The 23,529-nt window shown below is 38.0% G+C and overlaps 1 protein-coding gene across 1 annotated transcript in view; it reads left to right on the plus strand.

The window, feature by feature from the left end:
- Positions 1-23,529, plus strand: part of LOC134531610 (H(+)/Cl(-) exchange transporter 7) — a 176,136-nt gene that overhangs the window by 109,552 nt on the left and 43,055 nt on the right. Inside the window, exon 13 of the mRNA XM_063367361.1 lies at positions 1,068-1,280. Coding sequence (XP_063223431.1) covers positions 1,068-1,280 — 213 coding nt within the window. The remainder of the gene's footprint in view (positions 1-1,067; positions 1,281-23,529) is intronic.

Below are 23,529 nucleotides of genomic sequence, written 5' to 3' on the forward strand. Positions count from 1 at the left end.
ATTGTTTAATTATACTGTTAAACTTTATCAGTCCCTCTTATTCTACTTCGTCCCTGTTTGAACTAACTTTTTCCCTTGAATGTAAATTATACTTACTTGTGATGGTTCCCACACATTATTTACATCATCCACATCATCATCGTAATCGTCGTAATCATCGTAATCATCATCACCATCTTCACAATCATCATCATCTTCACCATATTCATCATCTTCATCATCTTCATCTTCAACTTCTTCATCATCTTCATCATCTTAATCATCACCATCTTCTCCATCATCTTTTTCATAATCATCATCATCTTCATCATCACCATCATCTTCAAAATCATAATCAACATCATCTTCTTCTTCATCTTCATCATCTTCATCATCATCATCATCATCATCATCATCATCAACAACTTCTCATCACCTGGGGTTTCTACATCGTCTTCATAGACGTTGGGCATATTAAATTCTATTTCCTTTCCCCTAACACATTTATTAATCCCATGTGCTTTCTGGGTTAGACACCTGGTTTCTCCATTTGGTGACTACCTTCATCATAACCTCCAGGTGCAGTATTGACGTAGTGTTTGTAGAGCCCTCTGACAGTCGACTGCCAAGACTAGCCCTGCATTCTCGACTAATGTAACCCAAGTTTTCCACATTGAAAATTTTCATTTTACTCTGTCTCCGTCAGAATTTGCGTTCCTGAGAGGCATACTCTCTCCCAAATATATCTTGAACCACGGAAACGCAAGTAATCATCTCTTCCGAAACTCCTATTTGAGGAAGGATTTACACCACAAAATATATTGCTCTAACCACACCATATGCTGAGAAGCTACATTGAAACTTTCTTTCTTCTACTACCGTCATCAAACGTGACTACGCTCCTGATGAGCCTCTTTGGTCCTCAAAACTATTGCCCCACCACACCGTTATTTTTTGATAGCTTTCTCTTCAGTAGTACTTTGACTCTTGCCAGCCACTCAGTTTGGAAATATTCTCTCCACCATGCTCGTGCTCCATCCACACCGCTGTGAGTGTGTGCTGGGAGTGTTTGTGGTTGTGGTTTGCAGGGAATATACGACATCCACATCCAGCTGATGCAGGTACCTCTGATGCCCTGGGAGCCACCGCCACTCTCTAACTTCATCTACGCCAGTGAGGTGATGAACCACCCTGTGTGCGTCTTCAGGACCGTGGAAAATGTTGGTGTGATTGTGGACGTTCTGAAGGAAGTGAAGCATAATGGATTCCCTGTAGTTGATCCTTGCGTCACTGAAGACCAGGTAGGTACTCTTGAAGCAGGGCAGTCAGTCACTATCAATAATATTTATTTATAAATATTAGCCCGTTAATTTTTACTTTCTGTTAATTAGTGTAACATAGCTTAAATTTTTATTAGTTATTACAAAATGAGGTGATAAATTCACACACTTCATTTTGTGGACTTATTAGAACTTTCAAATAAATATGAAATGCCTTTAGGCATAGAGACGGGGAGGGAGGCCATAGCATGGCAAGGATTGAGGAATGGTATTTGATTGCACAATAACATTTACGTTATTCAATTACGTTATTTAATTAGGCCAAAAAAAAAAACAAATTGATTAATGAAACAACAACAACCAATTAGGTTAACAAAAATATCCAGAATCAATTACACAGCAAAATATCAAGAGAACGAGCCATTATCAAGGCCACAAAAAATATAGAGAACAGGTTACATTCTAAAACAAATAATGTTACGTTTTACGTACGTCGACGTCTCAGGGGAGAACAGTTACAAACAAATTGAAAGTAATTTAAATTATTCAATTAAATCCAAACATAATTTTCTGGGTGGCGATCGAAAGGGAATTTAAACAAAACAGACCAGAATTTACAAAAGCTTACATTAAGGCAAGGGCCACCGCCTCACTCCAATCAAACCAAACTTACATTTTTTCCTCCCGAGGTCACTCTCGCACGTCGTACAAATTTAAGCCTAACTGACTACATGCTGGATTACAAAGACAATGCAGCTACTCGAGCTACCGAAAGAGACCAAGACAAGAGGAGACAAGATAAGACTGAATTAAACTTTTACAGCCATTTATATAGCATAGGTGTGGCACAGCGCGCATGCGCCGACCGGAGGAGGGGAGGCGAGGAGCAAGCAAGCACACACTAGGAGGGGGAAGGAAGGAGGGGACGAAGTGCAAACGCCCGCGCTGACGCGCGGTGTTTCAAAGTTGCGGCGATCCCGACACTACAAATAGAGGCATGAAAAATTAGCATCTTGCTGTAGATGCTATTTTTTTTGCTAATTTACACTTTAGATGCTATTTATTTCTACTTTCAAACATAAAAACTATTTTAGCTAATTTTCTAAATAAATGCTTTCTTTCAGCAAATTAGTTTAAATAATCATTCATTTGTAAAAATATTGTTTAGAAAATGCCACATAACTGCTAAATATTTATTTAAGGGTTTCAAAATTATTGTATAAAATGTATCGTTTCACACTTACAAAGAAACAGCCCTATATTGTAGACTTTCAGTGATCTGACTCACCTTATGTTCGTACTTTGCAGTTTTTTGGGGAACACATGCGCATGTATAATTAAATTACTTTAATTTACGTCTGTCACTAAGCACTTCAGTTAATACACAAATACAACACATCCACCTTCTTTGCCATAGATTTTCTCATTTCCACTTATAAAAGGAATGGGGTTGGCTAATAAGATGATAATAGTAAAGGCTACACTCTCTTGCAGTTGGCTTTAGCAGAAGTGTGAAGTAAAACACAGCAATACTACAGGTACTTAGCTTTCCCCCAAATGTTACACCTGAACCATGTGACAATTTGTAGGTTATTGGTCTCTGTGATGCAGTCAAGTTACATGTATCCGGAAAAAAAAACTTAAAAATATAAGCTCCACCCAATTAATTAGGGATGGGATTTTCGAATCTTGGATTCGTCGAATATACCGAATCCTATGGATTCGTAGGATCCGAGGTGGGATTCGAGGTGGGATTCGAGGTGGGTTTTTAAGAGTTTTAGGTAGTAATTGAAAATTGTAGTGCTGGGCGAAGTTTGAAAATTTCGAACCGAACCGAATCCTTACCTTTGGTTCGAAACCTCTTAAAATATATTCGAAAAACCGAACGTTCGTTTAAAAAAAAATTACGTTTTTATAATTTTCTAACCTCCATTTGAGGCCATTCACAAAACAGCACAACAAAATTCCATTACTTGTAATATTCCGACTTTTATCGCATAATCGTCGCCTCAACAGTTTCAAGCGCAGACAAAATAATAATAAAAAAATTATTAATCGTCGCATAACTCTCATAGCATTTTTTCATATAGGCGTGCTTTGTTTTTTGTTTACTTTAGAGAATTTTGTATGCATTTCTCGTACTACGTAATATAAACTATCGTACAAATGCCAAAGGTATTGTATATTATACCTTTAACTATAGTGCATGTACGAGAAGTGTTGTAAAATAACCAAAGATTGCGTACCCCATACGTTAAACTAAAGCGCATGTACGAGAACTCTCGTATTTCGGCAAAACTAACGTGATCAAGTTAACACAAGACAAATGCGGTAGGAAATGATTACGTAAATTACGTATTTTAAATTACTGGAATGTATTTATTTTCTTTGGCCTTTTTGGTTATAACAGTCAGGTACTGAAAATATTAATTTAATCTTGTGTATTAAAAGTACTGGTCCAGTAAATTTTACAGTACGGTACTAAGTTGACTAGCGTAGTCGCGGAAGCCATCATTATTTCTCGTGTTTTCTTTATTCCGACGCAAATTTTTATAACCACACTGACTTACGTTACGTTTACAATATTATTGTTCTTGAGGTGATTTGCGATGAGCAGGCTTACGTCGTTTAAGTTTTCCAAATGGAGAAAAGATAATGACGACCCAAATGACCCAGAACCACCCCAAAAAATGTCTAAAGTTTCTTCTGACGAGCAGCATTCTTCCAAGAAAACAGCAACTGCAGTCAGCGGGTTTTGTAATGTAGATTGGTAACTTAATTCACATTTGACTTTTTTTTAATGTCCTATTAAAAAGTTTTACTTTTTTTAAAAATGTTAGGTTATGTCTACCACAAAAATATATTATGTGGCCTTATGTTGAATGTTCGTCATCTTTATAATCTTATATATTTTTTTGATGAAGGTTAGTGTACTCTGAAAAAGGAAGATAGTCTTTTTGAAATTTAGATGGAACTTCTTCATGAATTAAAAGTATATATATACATATAAAGAAATTAAATGCAAAATGATTTTCTCTAAACTGTTTTCTTTCCTTCATTATTTATTGCATAAACTTTACTTATAAAATGTTTTGTAATGTTTTAATAAAGCTAAGCTATATAATGTTTTAATTTTACATGTGGCTGGAGAACCTTTCTTTCTCACCATTCAGTTAAAGACCGAAATGTTGGTGGTCGGTTCATTTTAATTCAAAACAATTATTTCTGTATGAGGTTCGGTTCAAAATTTTTTTGCTATGGTTCGATTCAGTTCGGTTCGAAACCAGAGAACTGAGGTTCGCCCAGCTCTAGAAAATTGTATACCTAAACTGTATTATAAAGGTAACGGAAATAGCACAAACATAAGATAAACTACACTGCATTTTGTCAATTAGCATAACTACTCGATCATTTCCAACCTTCAATAATATAACATTGCAGAAAAAACATAACTTTTTTTAAATGGTGTCTGTTATACAAACGTATTTTATTGAAAACATAGGAAGGATTAATTTAACAGAGAATTAGACAGATGCAAACTTACGTGTGTGGTTTTTGAGGTTATTTATCTCTATTTTATATCAGGTGTATACACTATGCACTTATTTTACAATTTTATAAATACACATGATTTTTTTTAATACATAGGCCTATGTAATTTTTTAAAATAAATGTGTGATTTTTTTTAATAACATGTGGTGAAGTTTAGTGTGGGACTGGGATTCGGGATTCGATGACAAACACTAAGGATTCGAACAAGGATTCGGATTCGACCAAAATGTGGATTCGTCCCATCCCTACAATTAATCCATTTGATTTGTGGTAGCTGTTTCTTATCAATGTTTACACGGGAAGGTGTTTCAACAGCCTTCTGTCAAGCCCTCTGTCACCGATATCAATAATTTTTAACTGTCTAATGGTTAGAAAGACTTTTTTTTTTTTTTTCAATTTGAATTGAAGATGAAGATCTTATTGTTCGTAAAATACTAAGTCAAAGTTGAAGATCACTTATGTATTTTGCTACATTAAAAGTGATCCATAGATACAACATTGAGTTCTTGAATTGGTTTTTAATCAGCACATTTTGAATACTACATGCTAAATAAGTACACTGTAGGAAATATTAAAAAAGTTAATAAACTGCTTACAACTTGTAAACAAAAAGAATTAAATTATAAAACTAAAAATAATTAATGTGATAGTGTGAGAGTTGGCAATCCTGAGGACAAGTGAGTGAGAGAGAGGAAGTGGTGTGGAGAATGTGTGTGGAAGTGTGGTAGAGAGTTTAGTGGAGATCTTAAGATGTTTGAATTGTAAACGTAGTGAATAAAGAGTTTTGATGCTAACTGGGATAACATTATTGATAATATTAACGGGATATGGGCCCAGATACGTAAATGTATTAGATGATACTGTTGTGCTGAGGAACCTAGCCTGCGCTCAAATTTATCAAAATGGCAGATAAGGTAGAAACGATCAACATTCAGAAGTTTGACGGGAATAATTTTTCACAGTGTAAATTCCAAATCGTGTGTGCTCTGAAGGCAAAAGGATTGTTTGACGTTGTGAATGGGATGTCTAAAAGGCCGGTAGATGAAGAAAAGCAGGAAACTTGATTAAGAAGAGACGAAAATGCCATGTTTGTATTGACTTCTGCAATGGAGTTCAAGCAAATAGCCGTCATTGAAAATTGCTCTACATCATTTGAAATTATGGAAAAGCTTAATTCCGTTTACCAACAAAAGTCTGAGTTTAGTAAAATGTCATTACTGGAGAAATTTCACCGTCTCAGGTTGGAACCAGATGATTCCATAATTACTTATATTTCTAAGGTAGAAACGTTAGTGAAGCAAATCAGACAGGCTGGTGAGAGTATGTCAGAGACTGCCATTGTGACGAAAATATTAAGTCAGGGTGGCCAGCCAACCGGGAAATCGGGAAATACGGGAAATAGCCAGGATTTCTTAAAAAAACCAGGAATACCTGGAATCAACCAGGAATTTTTATTAGAACAGGGAATTTTTTTTTATGAAGTAACGATCACAATAACATACGGCTGTTAAATGAGCACGTTCACCACCCGTCGAAGCACGACAGTGTGCTCGTGTGCTATATTTTGTGAAAGTTAATTTGTTCATATTGCATTTAAAAACTTTTGTAGTACGTAAGAAACCGTTAACAATTCAGACTTCCATACTTATTATGTTTCTGTATTCAAAAGCAACAGCATTTTGGCTGAAAATGTTGTAGGATGGTAGTAATTTCTCGCACGGCATGTTGGTAGCACTAGTTTTGTATGTATATTTGTTTTTACTTTGCGCTCATGTTGTTGCGTCACGGTATCACGGATACTTTTCTCGAGTTTTTTTTAAAAGTTTAGTTGTGCGGGACGTTGTTTTGAATCTTTTAATCTAACATGTAATTGGCGCAGACTATCAAAATGTCAACGAGTTCGGTCACCACATACAATGACAAATGTACGGAAGAGTTTGAATGGGTGGAGAAAGATCCAAAGTGCGGGACGAACGCTATTTGCAATTTCTGTAATGTTAAAATCTATATCGGTAGCATGGATGGGAAGAACAGCATTAGCCAGCCACGCAAGAGGGGCAAAACATGTGCGTTTGGTGTCAAGTAATTTTTGTGACGTGAGATTATAAATTTTTTTGTTGGTGGTAGGTTTTGTTTTAAGCAAGTTCATTGATTTAATTTTTAAGCCTATAGTTAAGTTGTCTATTGTTTAACGGCAATAAAACATCATATTGTGTGTGCTTTGTGTAACAAAAATGCAAATTGTATGCAAATATTGATAAAAACCACCCTTGAAAAAACCTGGAAAAAACCAGGAATTTTATTATCCTAGAAGAGTGGCCACCCTGTAAGTACACTCCCGCTGGTAAGATAACAGTTGAGAGTGAGGACATGGCCGCTAACCAATAGATGTCTCCAGAAATTGATGAACTACGATCTGAAGATGATGACCCATTTATTGTCTTTGAAATACCTGAGGGAAACAACGACGGGAAAAAACAAGCGCCCATAGATAGGGAACTGGTGACGGACATAAGATCTAAACGACAAACTCAAGTACCTAAGAAACTTATGGACTATGAACTCCATCAGATAGAAGCACTAACTGTTGGGCAGTACCCCTCATCTTCAAACCCCAAGACTTTTGAAGAAGCAATGGAAATGGGTGGGAGAAGGCAATAAAGGAAGAAATTGAAGCCCTAATTGAAAATAAAACTTGGGAACTTGTTCCTGTGCCAGAGGGGATGCAAGTGGGTCTTCACTGAGAAGACTGTAGATGGAAAATTGGAGAAGAAAGCACGATTACAGTGAAATTCCGTTATAACGTACTTCAGAATAACGTATCTTTCAGTTCAACGTATGATTTTAAATTCCCGCTCAAAACACCAATGTAAACAATGTAAAAATATTTCACTTTAACATTAAAAATGTATCCTACCTTTCATTACAACGACCATTCTTTTCCAGTTATCAGAAAAAATTTTTACATAATTGTTACTGTGTTTGCGGCGGGGTTCTTTAATATAAATGCACATTATGATTAATTTTTATCGCTTTCAAGAATCGTTAACAAGTATTAAACGTAAACAAACAAAGTCTCAACGATTCATAGAATCATAGTACAGTATAACGCGCCATTCTACATCCTCCATTGATCACACACTTTAGTGCACGAGACGATCTAAACAATCGATTGCTGTCTCGCCCCTCTTCAAGACAATTGTTTTTAGCTGCGCAGCTTTTGGTTATTGTAGAGCACGTTCTAAAAGTTTTTATTAACACAGATACAAACGTTAAATAAAAATTATATTTTAACTTATATCCATTGTTAATTTATGCAGGTTAAGTTTTGAACTGTTTGGTGTCACAAAATGGCCGACACGCTTTATTTGTGTTGCCATGAAGATAGGAATGTCGCCTGGCATAGACATGCTCGCAACGCGAGTTTCTAGTGTGGTGCTATCGTTATCTATGAATGCGAGGTTTGTATACGTTTGACATGGCGCGAGGCAAACAATATTGTTGATTGAATATTTTAATCAGGATGGATGACCAAAAACATAAAAAGAAACGCAAGCAGTTTACTTTAAAAGAAAAAGGTGGAAATTTTAAAAGAAGTTGACAAAGGCAGGAAAAATGCAGATGTGACACTGTCGACAATAATAAAAGATCGCGAAAAAATTATTAAACTGTATGAACAGTCATCTTTATCTGCTGGTCGCAAGAGACTTCGCCTAGGAGATGACGAGAGAATTCTATCCCAATAAATGTACATATCTACAAAATAGTTTAACCCATTTGTCATTTTGTGTTAGACAGATATAAATGTTGTATATGGAGGCCTAGAATTTAGGCTACTGTATTAAGTTCAGTATTTTTTTTTTTTTAATTCTTGTTGTTTTACAAGTATTTGCTTCCAAGCTAATGTAACATATGATCCCCTATTACTTTATTTTTAAAAATTCAAAAAATACTATGTTTTAAAGGTAACTTTCAGAATAAAGTACTTTCATTACTAAGTATAAAAGTTGAGGCTTTATTGATGTACTTTATAACGAGATTCTACTGTAGTTGCCAGAGGATGTTTTCAAGAGGCTACTGAAGATCTGAAGCTAGGTGGAGGGGCCTCGACCGAACTCCACCAAGCGCGTATCAAAACCACAGAGAAAATTATCTGGTTCCTAAAATTAGGGATGAAGGCAAGTTCTAAGTAGTGTTGAACACATGACACATGAGTACCAAAAATATAAGCGTCTTTATTACGTGAGTATAAATGCAAATATAATATAATATTTAGTATCAAACACAATAAATACAAATATGCATATGAAAGCACGCAGTTACATTAAGTGGCAAACATAGGTAAATCAGAATCCTTGATTCGCATACAAGCACTGCGGACCAGTGACGTTAAAGCCGAGAAAGTAACTATTTTCTTTAATGCCAAATTAATACAAGCCAAAAGAGTACAATGCAATAATAATTTAAATGAAATTGGGTAAGTACAGCCAGTGGCAATAAAGGGCAAAAAATACATTTAAAACACAAAGCCATACAAGGCAAACTACAGCGACACGTCACTATAACAAGAAAGATAAAACAATGGTAGCAAAATAGACGGCATAGTGGCTAGGCTCCTAGTGAACGGCGTTATAACATGCTAAAGGTACTGAGTGTACTCGGCGTGAAAAGCAAAGAAGTAAAATAATGACCCATCATTGAGCTGAAGGCTCCAAGCGAACGGTAACAATTTACGTTAAGGGTCAAACAGGCCCACCACGCGCAGGCAAGAATCTGGAAGATTAATCATCATCGCCGAGTACGCACCACACGGAGAGCCCAGCCAGCCGAATGACTGTCACGAGGTTGAAAGAATCCACAACAGTGAGCACACAGCCCAAGCGGGCTGGTACTTATACCAAGGCCACACTACCCGCTAGGGAGCGCTGGTGAAGAGGCTGGAGGAAAACTAAGGGGAAGGAAGGGGAAGACCTACTTGGAGAAGGGGGAAGAGGGGAAAGGAGGGGAAGGAGTGCTAGGCCGTTCAAGGAAAAGGTGCTAATTGCTTCAACCCCCCTCCCTAAAGTGTCCCTGCCCGGACAGCCACAGATCAGAGAAGGAACAAGATCGTCTGGAAGATGCGATGTAGGAAAGTTCAAGATCGCCCAAAAGGAAGTGAATGTAACAGAATCTGGCCACCAATTTGCGCTAGACCTGTGCAACCTGCTGGCTGCCTGGGCAGACCCACAGGTACAACAGGTGCACAAAATTAAACTGGCAGCAGACCTAGCCCTGTCAATATTTGGACTCATCTCTAATGCCAATTCAGCCAAATAAACAGACACCCACACTACTTCTGCACAAATTAGCAACTTGGAATGCCAGAAGCATCCGCCCCAAAATCGCTGAACTTCGAGACTTCCTCAAAAAAACACGACATACAAGTCCTCGCTCTCCAAGAGACACACCTGACATCCACACATCAACTCAACATACCAGGCTATAGCGTATACAGGAAGGATCGGCCTATTCCTATAGCTGCAGCACCTGCCCTCCCTGCTAACTGGCATAACAGTGGGGGAGTGGCCATCCTCATTCGCCACGACATCAAACACCATGAGATCCAGCTCCCTGATATGGGAAAAATTGAGGCAGTGGGAATCGCTACACAAATAAATGGAAAACCTTGCTCCATCCTATCCCTCTATGCACCTCCAGGCAAAACCATTACTGCCACAGGCCTAGACTCTCTCACCTCAAGCTCCCACACCTTCCTTGCCCTTGGCAACCTCAATGCCAAACACCCTTCCTGGAACTGTGTCGGTACCACCCAGAATGGCAGACTCCTATATAAGCATCAATAAAACCACCCCTACATGGCCTGCGCTCCCTACCACCCTACCCACCTCCCTGACTCTGAATACCAGCACCCAGATATCCTAGATTTCTCCATCTACCAAAACACATCCTTTATCTATGAGATGGAGGTCATTAACGAATTAAATTCAAACCATCTCCCTGTCCTAGTACTCCTTGAAAATGCCTGCACCGCAGCCGAGCACTCCTTACCCATGCCTAACTATCAGAAGGCCAACTGGCGCAAATTAAATATATATCTGGACAGCCACCTTAAGATTGCCACGCAACCACAAACACCTCAAACAGTGGACCAGTGCATACGGCACTTCACCACATCCCTACAGTCAGCCATCAAACAAGCCATACCACACAAAAAAATGGCTCCGAATCCAGACCTACAACTGCCAGACCACATTTCTGCATTAATCACGACCCGAAATCCTACAAGACGACTGTGGCAACAACACCAACTTCCTGTATACAAATCTGAAGTCAACAAGCTACAGAAACTAATCAAAAATGAAATAGCCCAACACCGAAGTAAAACCTGGGACAATAAAGTGAAAAAATTAAGCACCAAGGACAACAGTATTTGGAACACAACTAAAAGCTTAATGAGAAGAACAATTACAGTCCCGCCCCTCAAGAGTGGCGATCCCACCTCGCCCATCGCCTTTACACCACAGGCCAAGGCAGACCTACTAGCTGCGACGCTCGAACAAGCCTTTCGCCCCAACACTGCACCGACATCTCTGAGGCACACCACATTGGTGCAGAGGAGGCTGCAACAACTCCTCATACTACCACTGCGAGACCAGCCCACTGACAAGGAAGTGGCTGCGGTTATCAACAAACTAAGGCCGAAGAAAGCCCCAGGGGCGGACAGCATCCAAGCCATCGTCCTCCAGAACATGGGACAGTCAGCGATCTCCGCTCTTAAACACTGTATAAATGGCATTTTATACACCTGCACCTGGCCCACAATATGGAAGCCAGCGAAAGTAATTCTGTTCCCGAAGCCTGGCAAAGATGCCACAGATCCTAGCAACTACCGACCCATCAGCCTCCTGAGCACAGTCTCTAAAGTAGCAGAAAAAATTGTTATTGCAAGACTTAATGCTCATCTAGAACAACAAAACACTCTCCCTGATGCGCAGTTCGGATTTAGGCCAAGTCATTCTACCACACATCAGCTAGTTAGGATCACCGAACACATCACCACAGGATTTAATAGAAAACAATACACCGCGGCAGTTTTTCTAGACATAGCGAAAGCTTTTGACCGCGTATGGCATGATGGTCTGCTATACAAATTATACACCGTAGAAATGCCGGACTGCTACACCCGACTGTTGGCCTCATACCTACATGGGCGGACTTTTTACACGAGCCTGAAAGGTGCGGAATCAGCCTGCAGACCAATACAAGCAGGGGTCCCGCAAGGCAGCATTCTGGGCCCCACACTCTTCAATATCTATGTGCATGATCTGCCGAAACTAGCCCGGGCCCACGTAGCATGCTATGCCGACGACACCATGGTGTATGCTAGCTCCACACGGCCGTACCTGGCCGTCAGGAAGGTACAAGAGGCCCTCACCAAATTAGAAAACTGGCTCACAGACTGGAAGACTGCTGTCAACATTGGTAAAACTGAAGCTATTATATTTTCCCGGCGCCTCATACCGGACAATCTACAACAGCTAAAACTCTACGATGAGAAAATAGCCTACAAAAAATGTGTTAAATACTTAGGGATTCATATGGACAGTAAGCTCACATGGCGCAACCACATAAACACAAAAATTGCAGCAGCCTACTCCCGAATGGCACAGCTATACCCACTGCTCAACATGAAGAGTTCACTGTCGCACAAAAATGGTGCACTGCTTTACACGACCTGCATCAAACCAATTATTACATATGCAGCCCCTGCTTGGGGATATGTTGCAAAAACTCACATTGCCAAACTGCAGGTATTACAAAACAAGGCGATCCGGCGCATTGCGCAAGTGCCAAGGTATGTCCCGCCTACGCCTTTACACAAGGAACTCAAAATTGAAACAATCCACGACACCATGCAAAAAATGGCAGAAAAATTTTATACCAACACACAGGGACATAAAAACCCGCTTATACGTGCTCTGGGGCAGTACGACTAGACAACACGCCGAAAATACAGGCGGCCGAAGTTCATGCTCGTGCCCAAGCCACCATAAAATAATAAAAAAAAAAAAACAGCTACATTGTCAACCACTCTACATCAACAATTCCTGAAATTCAGCAAAATCAGCAAAGACTCAAAGAAGACTCGCCCTACCATCACCACCATCTTGTCACCACAACTCAACAATCCACAGCCCAGGCAGGAAGGAGGGATGCAGTGCAGCGTGCAGCGAGGACACCAACCACAGCTGCGGCGGCTTGCCCCGCAACATCACTACACGAGGCGTGCCTGACACCCCTACCGGCTCAAGGGCTGCAACATTAGCCACTGCGATGCTATTCCCGCATCGCAATGGCTCTCAACATATCCTATTATCCCCGCTCCTGTCTAACTCCGGTCTGATCGGGCGCGATAACATCACTGCAATCGGTCTACAGGTTTCCTCCAGTGCATCGCTGGTTTACTGTAGCCATCCCACATTGCTACGTCCCTTAGGCTGCCGGGGCGCTAATTTGGCAGTGCCCCTGCAGTCTTATAGTTTTGCGCATAGATGCACACGGGTCGCTGTGGCCTCTCCCATGCGAGTGGGGGAGGTCACTGACCAATTTTTTACGGTATAACGAAAAGCGTATAGGCCTTCCGCCTGGCACGTATTAAGAACCTCCCTTAAAATCACTCCCATTTTGTAGGAGGGCTCGCAATCACTTCAGTTGTGCGAGACTGACTTCAGCGTGGAGGGGCTGTTGTCTAAAAAAAAAAAAAAAGATTGATCGCCGCGGGGTCAGTCGAGCGATGTAATGTAGTCTTCTGAAATGCAGGCAGGCATGAAGCGACGAATCAACGTTCAGAGAGATGAGGGCAGTGCAATTCCCAGAACTGTAGGTACGGAGGGACCTGCGAGTCGCAAACACCCAAAGATGGGAGGGGACTCCAGCAGGTCACGATGAGTCCAAAGCAGGACGAATAGCCAATGGACAGCCTTAGTGCAGGAGTCCCACAAGGCAAGGGCTACAGGGCACCTGCGGACTCAAGATGGAGCAGAGAGTGCTCAGCAGGAATTGACGTGGCTGCACTGAGTCCCAGGTGGATAACACCGCAGCCGGGCTACTAGGCAGGGCAGCGGCCCTTCAGGCTGGATTGAAGCAGAAGAAGTGGCTCTCATGGGCAGGCGGCACCAAGTGGGTGGAGGCGATGACGACGGCGCCCCGTAGAGGCGTCTCTCGGCGAGGCCAAGGCAGTGATCCAGAAGAACGCTGGGAGAAGTCGAGCACGGCCAGCGAGAGGTAAGGGAGAGGGGGAAGAGTGCCAAGACTGGGAAAAAAGAGGGAAAGCCGCAACACCACACACAAGTCAAGCCAAACAATGAACCCCAAAAAAAAAAAGAAAAAAAAAAGAGGGTGGTTGACCACCGAACAGAAATTACAAAACAAATACAGTAAATTACAAAACAAATACAGTAAATTCTCTTTAGTACGTACCCCTCCTTTACGTACTATTCTGTATAAAGTATTAACACGTCGGTCCCTTGAAAGGCAATGATAATTCATAGGGATTATTATCATATAACGTACAATTTTCCTTGGCGCGAATCATTATTACTCGGTAATACGTACAATTTTTATTCGTGTGAACAAAAAAAGTTTATGTAATATTTCTCTATGTAGTATTTCTACGTAGAATAATTGCATTCACTCGTTTTACTTCGCTATACGCCATATTACGTTGCTTACGTTGCTTTACAAGTGTGTTTATTGATGAACATGGCTAAAAAAAAAAATAGCGTCAGTGCAGGAAACCGCGCGGCTAAATTTCATTTTAGCGCGAAACATTACTCAACTTACGTATTTACGTGTTAACTGACTGCCAAATCAAATTCATCAACATCAAACGAAGACACTGGGCCAAATTTTAAATATTGTTGAATGTACTATATTATGCATATTATCGTTGTTGAATAAGCAAATGGTTACGGCAGCGATGACGTGTTTTATTACTCGTACCTACTGGCTACACTGCAGCCTGTGACCGAGCGTCTCGAGGTTGGCTACGCTGCATCTTGTAGCTAATCTAAACAGTGTTTTGTTCGCGACGTAACGTAACCTAAACGGCAATAACGTATAAACAGAATATACCTTGAAATTGTAATTAAATTCCACTTGCACATTGAAAGAACTCGCGCTTTCTATTATAGATTGTTAGTTTTGTTAAATGTATACTAGATAAAATGGCAAGTGAAACTTTCCGCCGCAACTAAAGATTTGTAGGTCACACTATGAGTACCTGTACTAAAAAACGTGTCGGTATTAGTATTGCAACAAAACTCGAGATTCTAAAAGCGGTTGACAACTGCAAGAAGAAGTGTGATGTGGCAAAACACTTTAATATCGCGCCCACAACTCTGTCTACAATAATCAAAGACAGAGCTAAGATAGAAGAGAATGCAGCAAAATTGCACCACAAGAGGCAACGGTACAGTAAATGTGTGGATAGTGACCTCGACAAAAATCTTTTTGATTGGGTTGTTCAGGCACGATCCAATAATATACCAATTTTTGGCACAGTACTGCAAGAGAAAGCACGCATGGAGGCGTTAAGGCTTGGAATGGATAATTTCCAAGCCTCAAGTGGGTGGCTTACTCGATTTAAAGCAAGGTGGAATCTAAGTACACTTAAAATATGTGGCGAAGAAGCAACAGTTGATACCACAGTGACAGAAAATTGGAAACAGAATTTACATTCTCTCACAGCAGGTTATGCTGATAAGGACATTTTCAATGCCGACGAAGCTGGCTTTTTTTATAATCTCTTGCCAGACAGTACTTTAAGCCACAAAGGTGAAACCTGCCATGGAGGGAAACGCAGTAAGGAAAGATACAATGTACTTTTCTGCACTAACTCTGATGGCTCTGAAAAATTGAAGCTTTTAGTTATTGGTAAATATGCAAAACCAAGATGTTTTAAGAACATTAAAAAAACACCTTGCACCTATAAAAACAATAAAAATTCATGGATGACTGCTGTGTTGTTTAAGGAGTGGTTACAAATGTTGGATGCCAGAATGGGAGCATACAACAGGAAGATTTTGTTGTTTCTGGACTCTTGCAGTGCACACAAAGTTGGTGTCGAGTTACAGAATGTAACGATAGTTTTTTTTCCACCTAACTGCACAAGCAAATTACAGCCTTTAGACCAGAGTGTAATTTCTCAAGTAAAACGCTTGTACAGGAGGCAACTAGTGCAGTTTCTATGTTGGCAGATGGAACACCAGAAAGATGTTTCAAAATTGAAGTGGAACATTTTAAATTCCATGGAAAGACTTTGTTTGGTGTGGGACAAAATCCCTCCTGTTTCCATTGCAAAATGCTTCAAGAGGGCAGGTTTCAGCACTGACAACTCTACAGATGCATCTCTGGAAGCTGATGTCCAGTGCCAAGAAGAAGATATACTTGAATGGTCTAAAATCACAGTAAATCTGCAGGTGCAAGAAGCAACATTTGCTGACTATGTTGAAGTAGACACAGCTCTGGAGACTTGCCAAGAACACAACGACGACATTTCTGCTCCTGCTGGTAGTACTGAAGACCTGCTGGAGGATGATGCGGAACAGGAGATAAAACGTCCTACAAAGCAAGAGGCAACCAATGCTCTGGATGTTCTCCACAGAATGTTTTTGACATCTGAAGTGCCAGAAGCAAACATGGAACTTTTCAGGAAAGTTGAGTGTGTGGTAATGAAAGATATTTCACAGCGAAAAGTCCAATCTACCATTCTGAATTTCATGCAAACATTGTAGGTCTAACTAAGTGTACATTGTAAAGTTGAACATAGTTTTTATTATTAGTACATAATTATTTTGTTAGTTTTATTTACCGGTAACTTATGTCAGTGCCCAAATTTTTGTAATTAATGTTTTCAAAGTGGAGAAAATATGGAAATATGGAAGTATGGAAGATATGGAAATAATACTGTATTGTAGGGCCTATGAAATGAACATTTAAAAACATCTCTGATGCACTGTATGAATGGCTATTACTTCCACTGCAAAAAGAGGTAAGCCTACTATGTATGTATATTTAAGGTTACCTATGTATTTAAATTATATTAACTATGTTTTACTAATATTTTGCATTACTTTATTTTTTTAAGTAAGTAAATCACATCATTGATAAAAACAAGGTGTGTAAGACCACATACATACGTTTTAATTAGAAAATGAAAAAAAAAAACTGTAAACATGTGCGGGAAGCGACATTTTTTTGGTTTAGGGTAACTCCTCTATAAAGTACTCCTCTATAAAGTAGTATCATATTTTTGGTCCCCTAAAGTACTTTATAAAGGGAATTTACTGTATATGCATAAATATGATTATATCAAGGCCCAAAAAAGGGACAATAACTTTGCTGACAAATGCCCTAAACTGGGACACATGGGCCTTACAAAACTTACGTTTATATTTAGTAGACTTTAACAACAAAGTGTTTGTGCCCAGGAGCCTATCCACGATATAAGGTCCTTCAAAACGAGGAAGGAGCTTTACATTTAATATTTGTCACTGGTTCTAAAAATAGGCAGCTAATTGAGTCATTGACACGTAAGTATGCGTAACTGGTATACAAAAAACAATTAAATATGCAAAAGTATATTTGTTTAATAGAATTTATGATTGTTGGTTGATTTCAAATATTTCCGTAATAATCTTCGGCATTCTAAAATTTTATGCTATTTGTGCAGTGCTGTGGAGTGTAAGTTCACTGCAACTGCAGCCATCTAGCGGAATGGCTAGTAACTTTCTCTTTTAGGCAAACTGTTTTTTTTTTTTTTTTTGCAAAGTGGTGTATTGATGGTAGATGTATTTTACTATTGACTAGACAAACAAAATGCTTGTTGACACTTGTAAGGTATAATTATTCTGGCAAAATAGTACAAATTGTGTAAGAAATGTGTCATCAGAAGTGTGGCAGTAATTGACTTGACTGTGCAAACAAACTGAATTCGATGTAGACAGTTGATTATTTTAATACTTTGAAAGTTCACCATCAATTAAATTTAATTCCATTATTGTAATACAGTAAGTCCTCTATTTACGTCGTACCGATTTACGTCGTTTCGGATTAACGTCGCTAATGTTTGAGTACTCATGTTTCAATTTAAGTTGTCGCCGATTCACAATAACGTCGTTTACAATGACCGTAAATCTTTATTTTAACCAAAACACCGTATATAATTCGTTTATAATTCTTTGTTTCCTTCGGTAGTTAATTTATGCTATGTAGCGTATGCTACACGTTCACCGCCTTATCTTATCATACATCATGAGGGACGCTTCCTGCTCTCCGCGCGGTGATGCAATACTACCAGCCCGCCCGCTCGGCCACCCACGTATCTCGCACGTAGAAGTGTTATCTACTTCCCGCAACGACACAGCATTTTCTCCTACCCCTTTTCGTCCAACTCCTTGGCACTTCAGTAGAGGTGTAAAAGTAACTACAAAAAGTGTACCCGTATGTATTCGTTACTATAACAATTAGTACTCGTTACTTTCGTATCGTTACTCGTTACTTCTGATACCGCATAACATGCTATGTTATGTAACAGCAACGAATCGAGTCGTATTTCGTACGCGTACAGTATGACGTCGCGTAAATAATAATAATAAATCGAATATAAACAATTAAAAGTATTTGATAATTAACAGCTTTTGTTAACCAAGAAACAATAAAATCTCATTAGAGCAGCTTTATTATAATATATCTTAAGATAAGAACAAAAAACGTGAAAATACGCGATAATAAAAAACAAAAACATACATATTTATAATTTGTAAAAAATACTTTCTTACATTGTTTCTGTTCCAATCTCAAACTTTGTCTACACACACAATACCTTTAATAAACAGTAAAAAAAACTTGGACGACGAATTTCCAAATTATACTTTTCTTAATAAACAAACATCGTTCTTTGTAACGAATAAGCGCGTGCATGCGTAAAACATACGAAAAATGCGAGTAACGAAATGCATTCGTGTGTAACGTTTCGTTACTCGTTACTAGATGCCGCACCCGTTACTCAGTAACGAATACATACGGTTTGCTACAGCTCTACACTTCAGTCGCTATGATATCATTGAGTTGGCCGGAGTTTTAAACGTGCCGTTGTTAACTTTATCGTGATTAAATGCGTTTGTAGTAGGCCTACAGTATCAGCTCACTGCAATTTATGATTTTTTCTTCATAAGATGTCTTCCAAACGACTATATATCTGTTTTTATATTTCAATCAATAAAGGTAATAAAGCAGCTGGTTAAATAACCATTCTATAAAGCTGAGAAGTACTAGTTGGACTTGTTTCCCACGCTGTCGGTTGTCATTTGCTGATAAAATTGCCCGTTGTCACGTCTGTATGCCAGCGCTTCCGCCGACCTTGGGAACGTAACCCCGACGTAAACCGAGGACTTACTGTATTTACTTTTTATTCCTATGTTTTAAAGGAGGGTGTATGTAACTTTCTTGAGGTAATTGCTAGATTAATATAGTAAATTTTAGTTTCATTTAGTGTTCTCTATATTATTTAGAATTATTTTTCACTAATACATATTACATTTGCAATAGGTTGGTGTGTTTGCTGTAGCTTGAAAACTATACTAAACCTTTTAATTTGTTCTGATAGCATCTTTAAAGACTGAAACATTATGCCAATGCATTTCTTTGTAGGCATACAATAAAAACATTGAGGAAACAACAATACAAATAAATAATTATTTTTCAGTGTTATAAACAATAAATTGTTTGAAGATGGAAGTCTAGATACAGGCTTTTTAGTGTTTTTTTGTAGCCGAAACAATAAATAGTTTATTACTTGAAACACCTCATAAATAATGTGTGTGAATGTTTATTTTATTTTTGAAGTCAGAACCGAGGACCGAGAACCGAGAACCGATTTTTAAGAACCGGTATTGAACCAAGAACCGGGAAGAAACAGGAATTGACCCATCACTAACACCACCCAATAAACATAAATAGTCATTAACATTTAGTACAGATAATCTTGCTCTCTCTTTCTCCCACTTTATGTATTTAAAGCTTAAATAAACAAACCATTTTAACATTTACAATCAGGTCTGTCCCTCGGGTAGGTCAGCTGGCTCCTATGAGTGTCAGCCATATTCCATCAATTTTGTGTTTTGCTTTGCATCTCGTTATGTGGTGTATTGACAACGATTTCAGTGGTAGTGTATTGACTTCAATTTTACTGTTATTTCACTTTTCGGCCATTCCATGCTAAAAAGGACCAAATTGTGTACAACTAAAACATAACATAAAATGTTTTTATAAGACCATAACTACTTAACATATCCTTAATTAACCAGAAATGTATACATTTTTTGATTAATTTAAATTTTTCCTACATAACTTTTCATTTTAAAATGGGTACCTAAAAATTACCATGTATTTTGATAGAAACACGCCAAGTTGGGGCTCCTTTAACATTGGCTATATATGTTTTTCTTTAACAGCTGTGTTTTGGGGGAAAAAGACCAGTTCATTTGGCTTCCATCTGTATGGTTTTTGTGGTTTAAAGTTATTTTTCAGAAGTTTCAGCTAGTGTTTTTTGAAGACCTATTTGATGGTGTCCCGTCCGTAACAAAAAAGTAAGAAAGTTTATTATACGCATAAAATATTAATCAAGTAATTGTTTATCAATTATCATACATGACTAGATACTAAAACTAGATGTTAACAGAACCTCAAAGTTTAATGTTGTTATTAATTTTCTGGACTAATAAATCACTTTTTTAAGATTTGTCCTGTCCGTAACATTTTTAAGATTTATGATAATATATAATCATTTTGTTGTTTTTTGTAAATTATTGCGAATTTACCTAAACATGTGCTTATAACCAACATTCACATGAGAATTTCTATAATAATATTAACAAGTTTAGAAGCATGTAATGTACAAAAATCTTTACTTTGAGAGTTGAAGCCAAGGAAGAGAATTCCATATTACCGTAAAGTGTACACTGATTGGGAGATAGATGAAGAGTGTGTTGTGCAGAAGCTTACCAAGAACAATGTTCAAGGAGGGCAGTACCTACTCATTGAGCAAGTAGGGTAGAGTAAGTAAACATAAATATGTAGTGGTGAGCCAGTGAGGAGTAGAAGATGATGGCAGCATTGAGATTTTCTACATGGAGCAGGTTGTACGCGATGGATGCCAGGACATTCTTTTTAAAACTGATATGAGGAAGAAATATGTTGTGAACTTTTCAGAAGTGATAGGTTTGCTTCCAGAACCTAGGTTAAAACAGCTTGGAGATAGGATTTTTTACAAATTTGAAAATTTAATTCCTGCAATTATGTAGAATCTGCTTTTCTGAACTTAAAAAATATTTACGATACTGAAATGACTGATAATTTTAGAATTTTTGCTGTTGTGTTCATTAAGGAGTAACTTTTAAACCAAAATGCTATGTTCAGTAAGGTGGTATTGTAAATTATAATTTGTCCCAGGTCATGTCCCGTCCGTAACAGGTCACTCACTAACAAACATTTTAACTGTTGCTTAAAACTTAATTTTTTATGTCACTATATAGTATACTTTTAACTTCTCGTTATCTAGATACTAAATAGTAAATTAATTGGATAAACACCACTTAATGGTTTTCAGAAAATATTTAGTATTCCTCTTTGATTCAGAGGCCCAAAATAACTTTAAAATGGACAATTAATAGCATCATTATATGCTGATATTATTATATGTAATTATCTAATTATGTTCTGTTCATTAAGAAAATTATTTAAGCCAAAGTACTAAATTAAGAGTGTTATTGTCATTCAAACTTTTGTCCCATCCGTAACGTCCCATCCGTAACATGTCACTTTCTCAAAAACATTTTATTGATGGTTATTAAAACTAAGTTCTGATTTCAGGAGGTTATGCATGTTTGAACTAACTACTACTATACCATGTATTGTAATAACTGGATGTAAATCACTTCATAATTCACAGAAAATAGTCTGTGAAAAACTCACCTTTGCCGTCCTGTCCAAACTGTGTCCCGTCCGTAACAGTACCAAAAAGATGTATAATTCAAGGGTAAAAATTAATAATTATCTCGTACATCAACAATTGGAAGTTGTATAATACATACTAAGGGTGACTAGTTGCAGATATTGATAAAATTAGGGATGGGGCGACCGAATCCAATATCCGCCGAATCCGCCGAATCCTAGGGATTCGAAGGTTCGGCGGGTCTGATATAGTGGTGGGCAGTGAAATCCATACCTGTTACTTTTTCACCGATATCAAAATTTCACGGGTATACCTGCGACCAGTTTCTACAAGTATCAGTGAAAATCGGTGAAATTGATTACCTACAGTAATACGACCACTAGCTTTTAGTGTCCACATAATCGTTGAATTAAGTTTCTGACGTTTTCAGTCTTAGTACAATCATTTTTTTATGTATATATTTTGAAGTAAAACTGTATGTGGAGTATACGAATTGCATACTTGTAATAATTACAGTAAAAAAAAATCACCGTTCACCGAATGAAAGACTAACAGAATATCACGGAAGATAATGAATTCTCATAAATGTTTTAAAATTAATATGTGTTCGTTATATTATTGAACTGAAAGGACAGGGATATAAATATGGAATCAATATTATTAAAAAAAAATTAAAATAATAATTATGTAGTATTTTTCAATTTTAACTCGAAATAAACTCAAAACAAAATGAAAGGTTTCTGTGAAAAACATTGCGTGTATTTAATTTCATCATTCACCGAGAGTCAGTGATTTCACTTATCCCCTTTATTTCACCTTTTTTCGGTGCGAGGAAGCAGTTTACGATTACGAGCATTACTAGAGAGAGATTTCACCGTTCACTGTTTAATTTCACAGGAACCTAAATTTCACTGGAACCGATTTCACTGATACTCAAAAGTAACAGGTAAGCCCACCACTAGCTGATATAGGATTCGTCAAAGGATTCGGTTTTTACTATTTACGGGGAAAAAATACAGTAAAACTCGCTTACAAGGTCCCGCATGGTAGGTTTTTCCGTATAAAGCGTTTAAATTGCCCGAGGTCTCGTCATTTACGCCATTAAATGTGTGATATAATGTCCGTTAAAATTTTTTCTGAAACTTCCTGTCTCAAATAATGGCGGCACACATAAATATGAAGAAAAGACAAATGAACAACAACATACGAAGAAATATGGATGATGTACCATAACTACAGTACAAACCCAATAGTTATTTTAAGATAATTACCATAAAAAGAACTAACGCTTCTTTGTAGAATATCATAATTACTACAGAAGCATGATAGCTACCATATTTGCACTATAGTTACCGTAACAACTGAGATGTATATTTACCGTGATAGTAATGTATTATTTATTTATGACATATTAAATTAAAAAACATTGTTAAAAAAAAAGGATGTTAAACTTTGATATGTACGGTTGGCACATGTTGCTAAGAAATAATGCGATCTGAAAGAATGCAGTACTACTACGAAAAGTGAAAATGGTTCTCGTGGATTTTTAGGTTATGGCAGTCTCTTTCGTTTTTCAGTAATATCGGCCAAAAATTAACGAGCGTACTGTATCGGAAGTCGGCAGAAATGCCGATTCAACTAAATATTGGCAAAATCGGCCTCTTCAATACAGCACAGCTCTACATTTAATGACATGAGTAAACA

This window comes from Bacillus rossius, chromosome 5 (genome assembly GCF_032445375.1).
Source record: "Bacillus rossius redtenbacheri isolate Brsri chromosome 5, Brsri_v3, whole genome shotgun sequence".
Lineage (NCBI taxonomy): Eukaryota > Metazoa > Arthropoda > Insecta > Phasmatodea > Bacillidae > Bacillus > Bacillus rossius.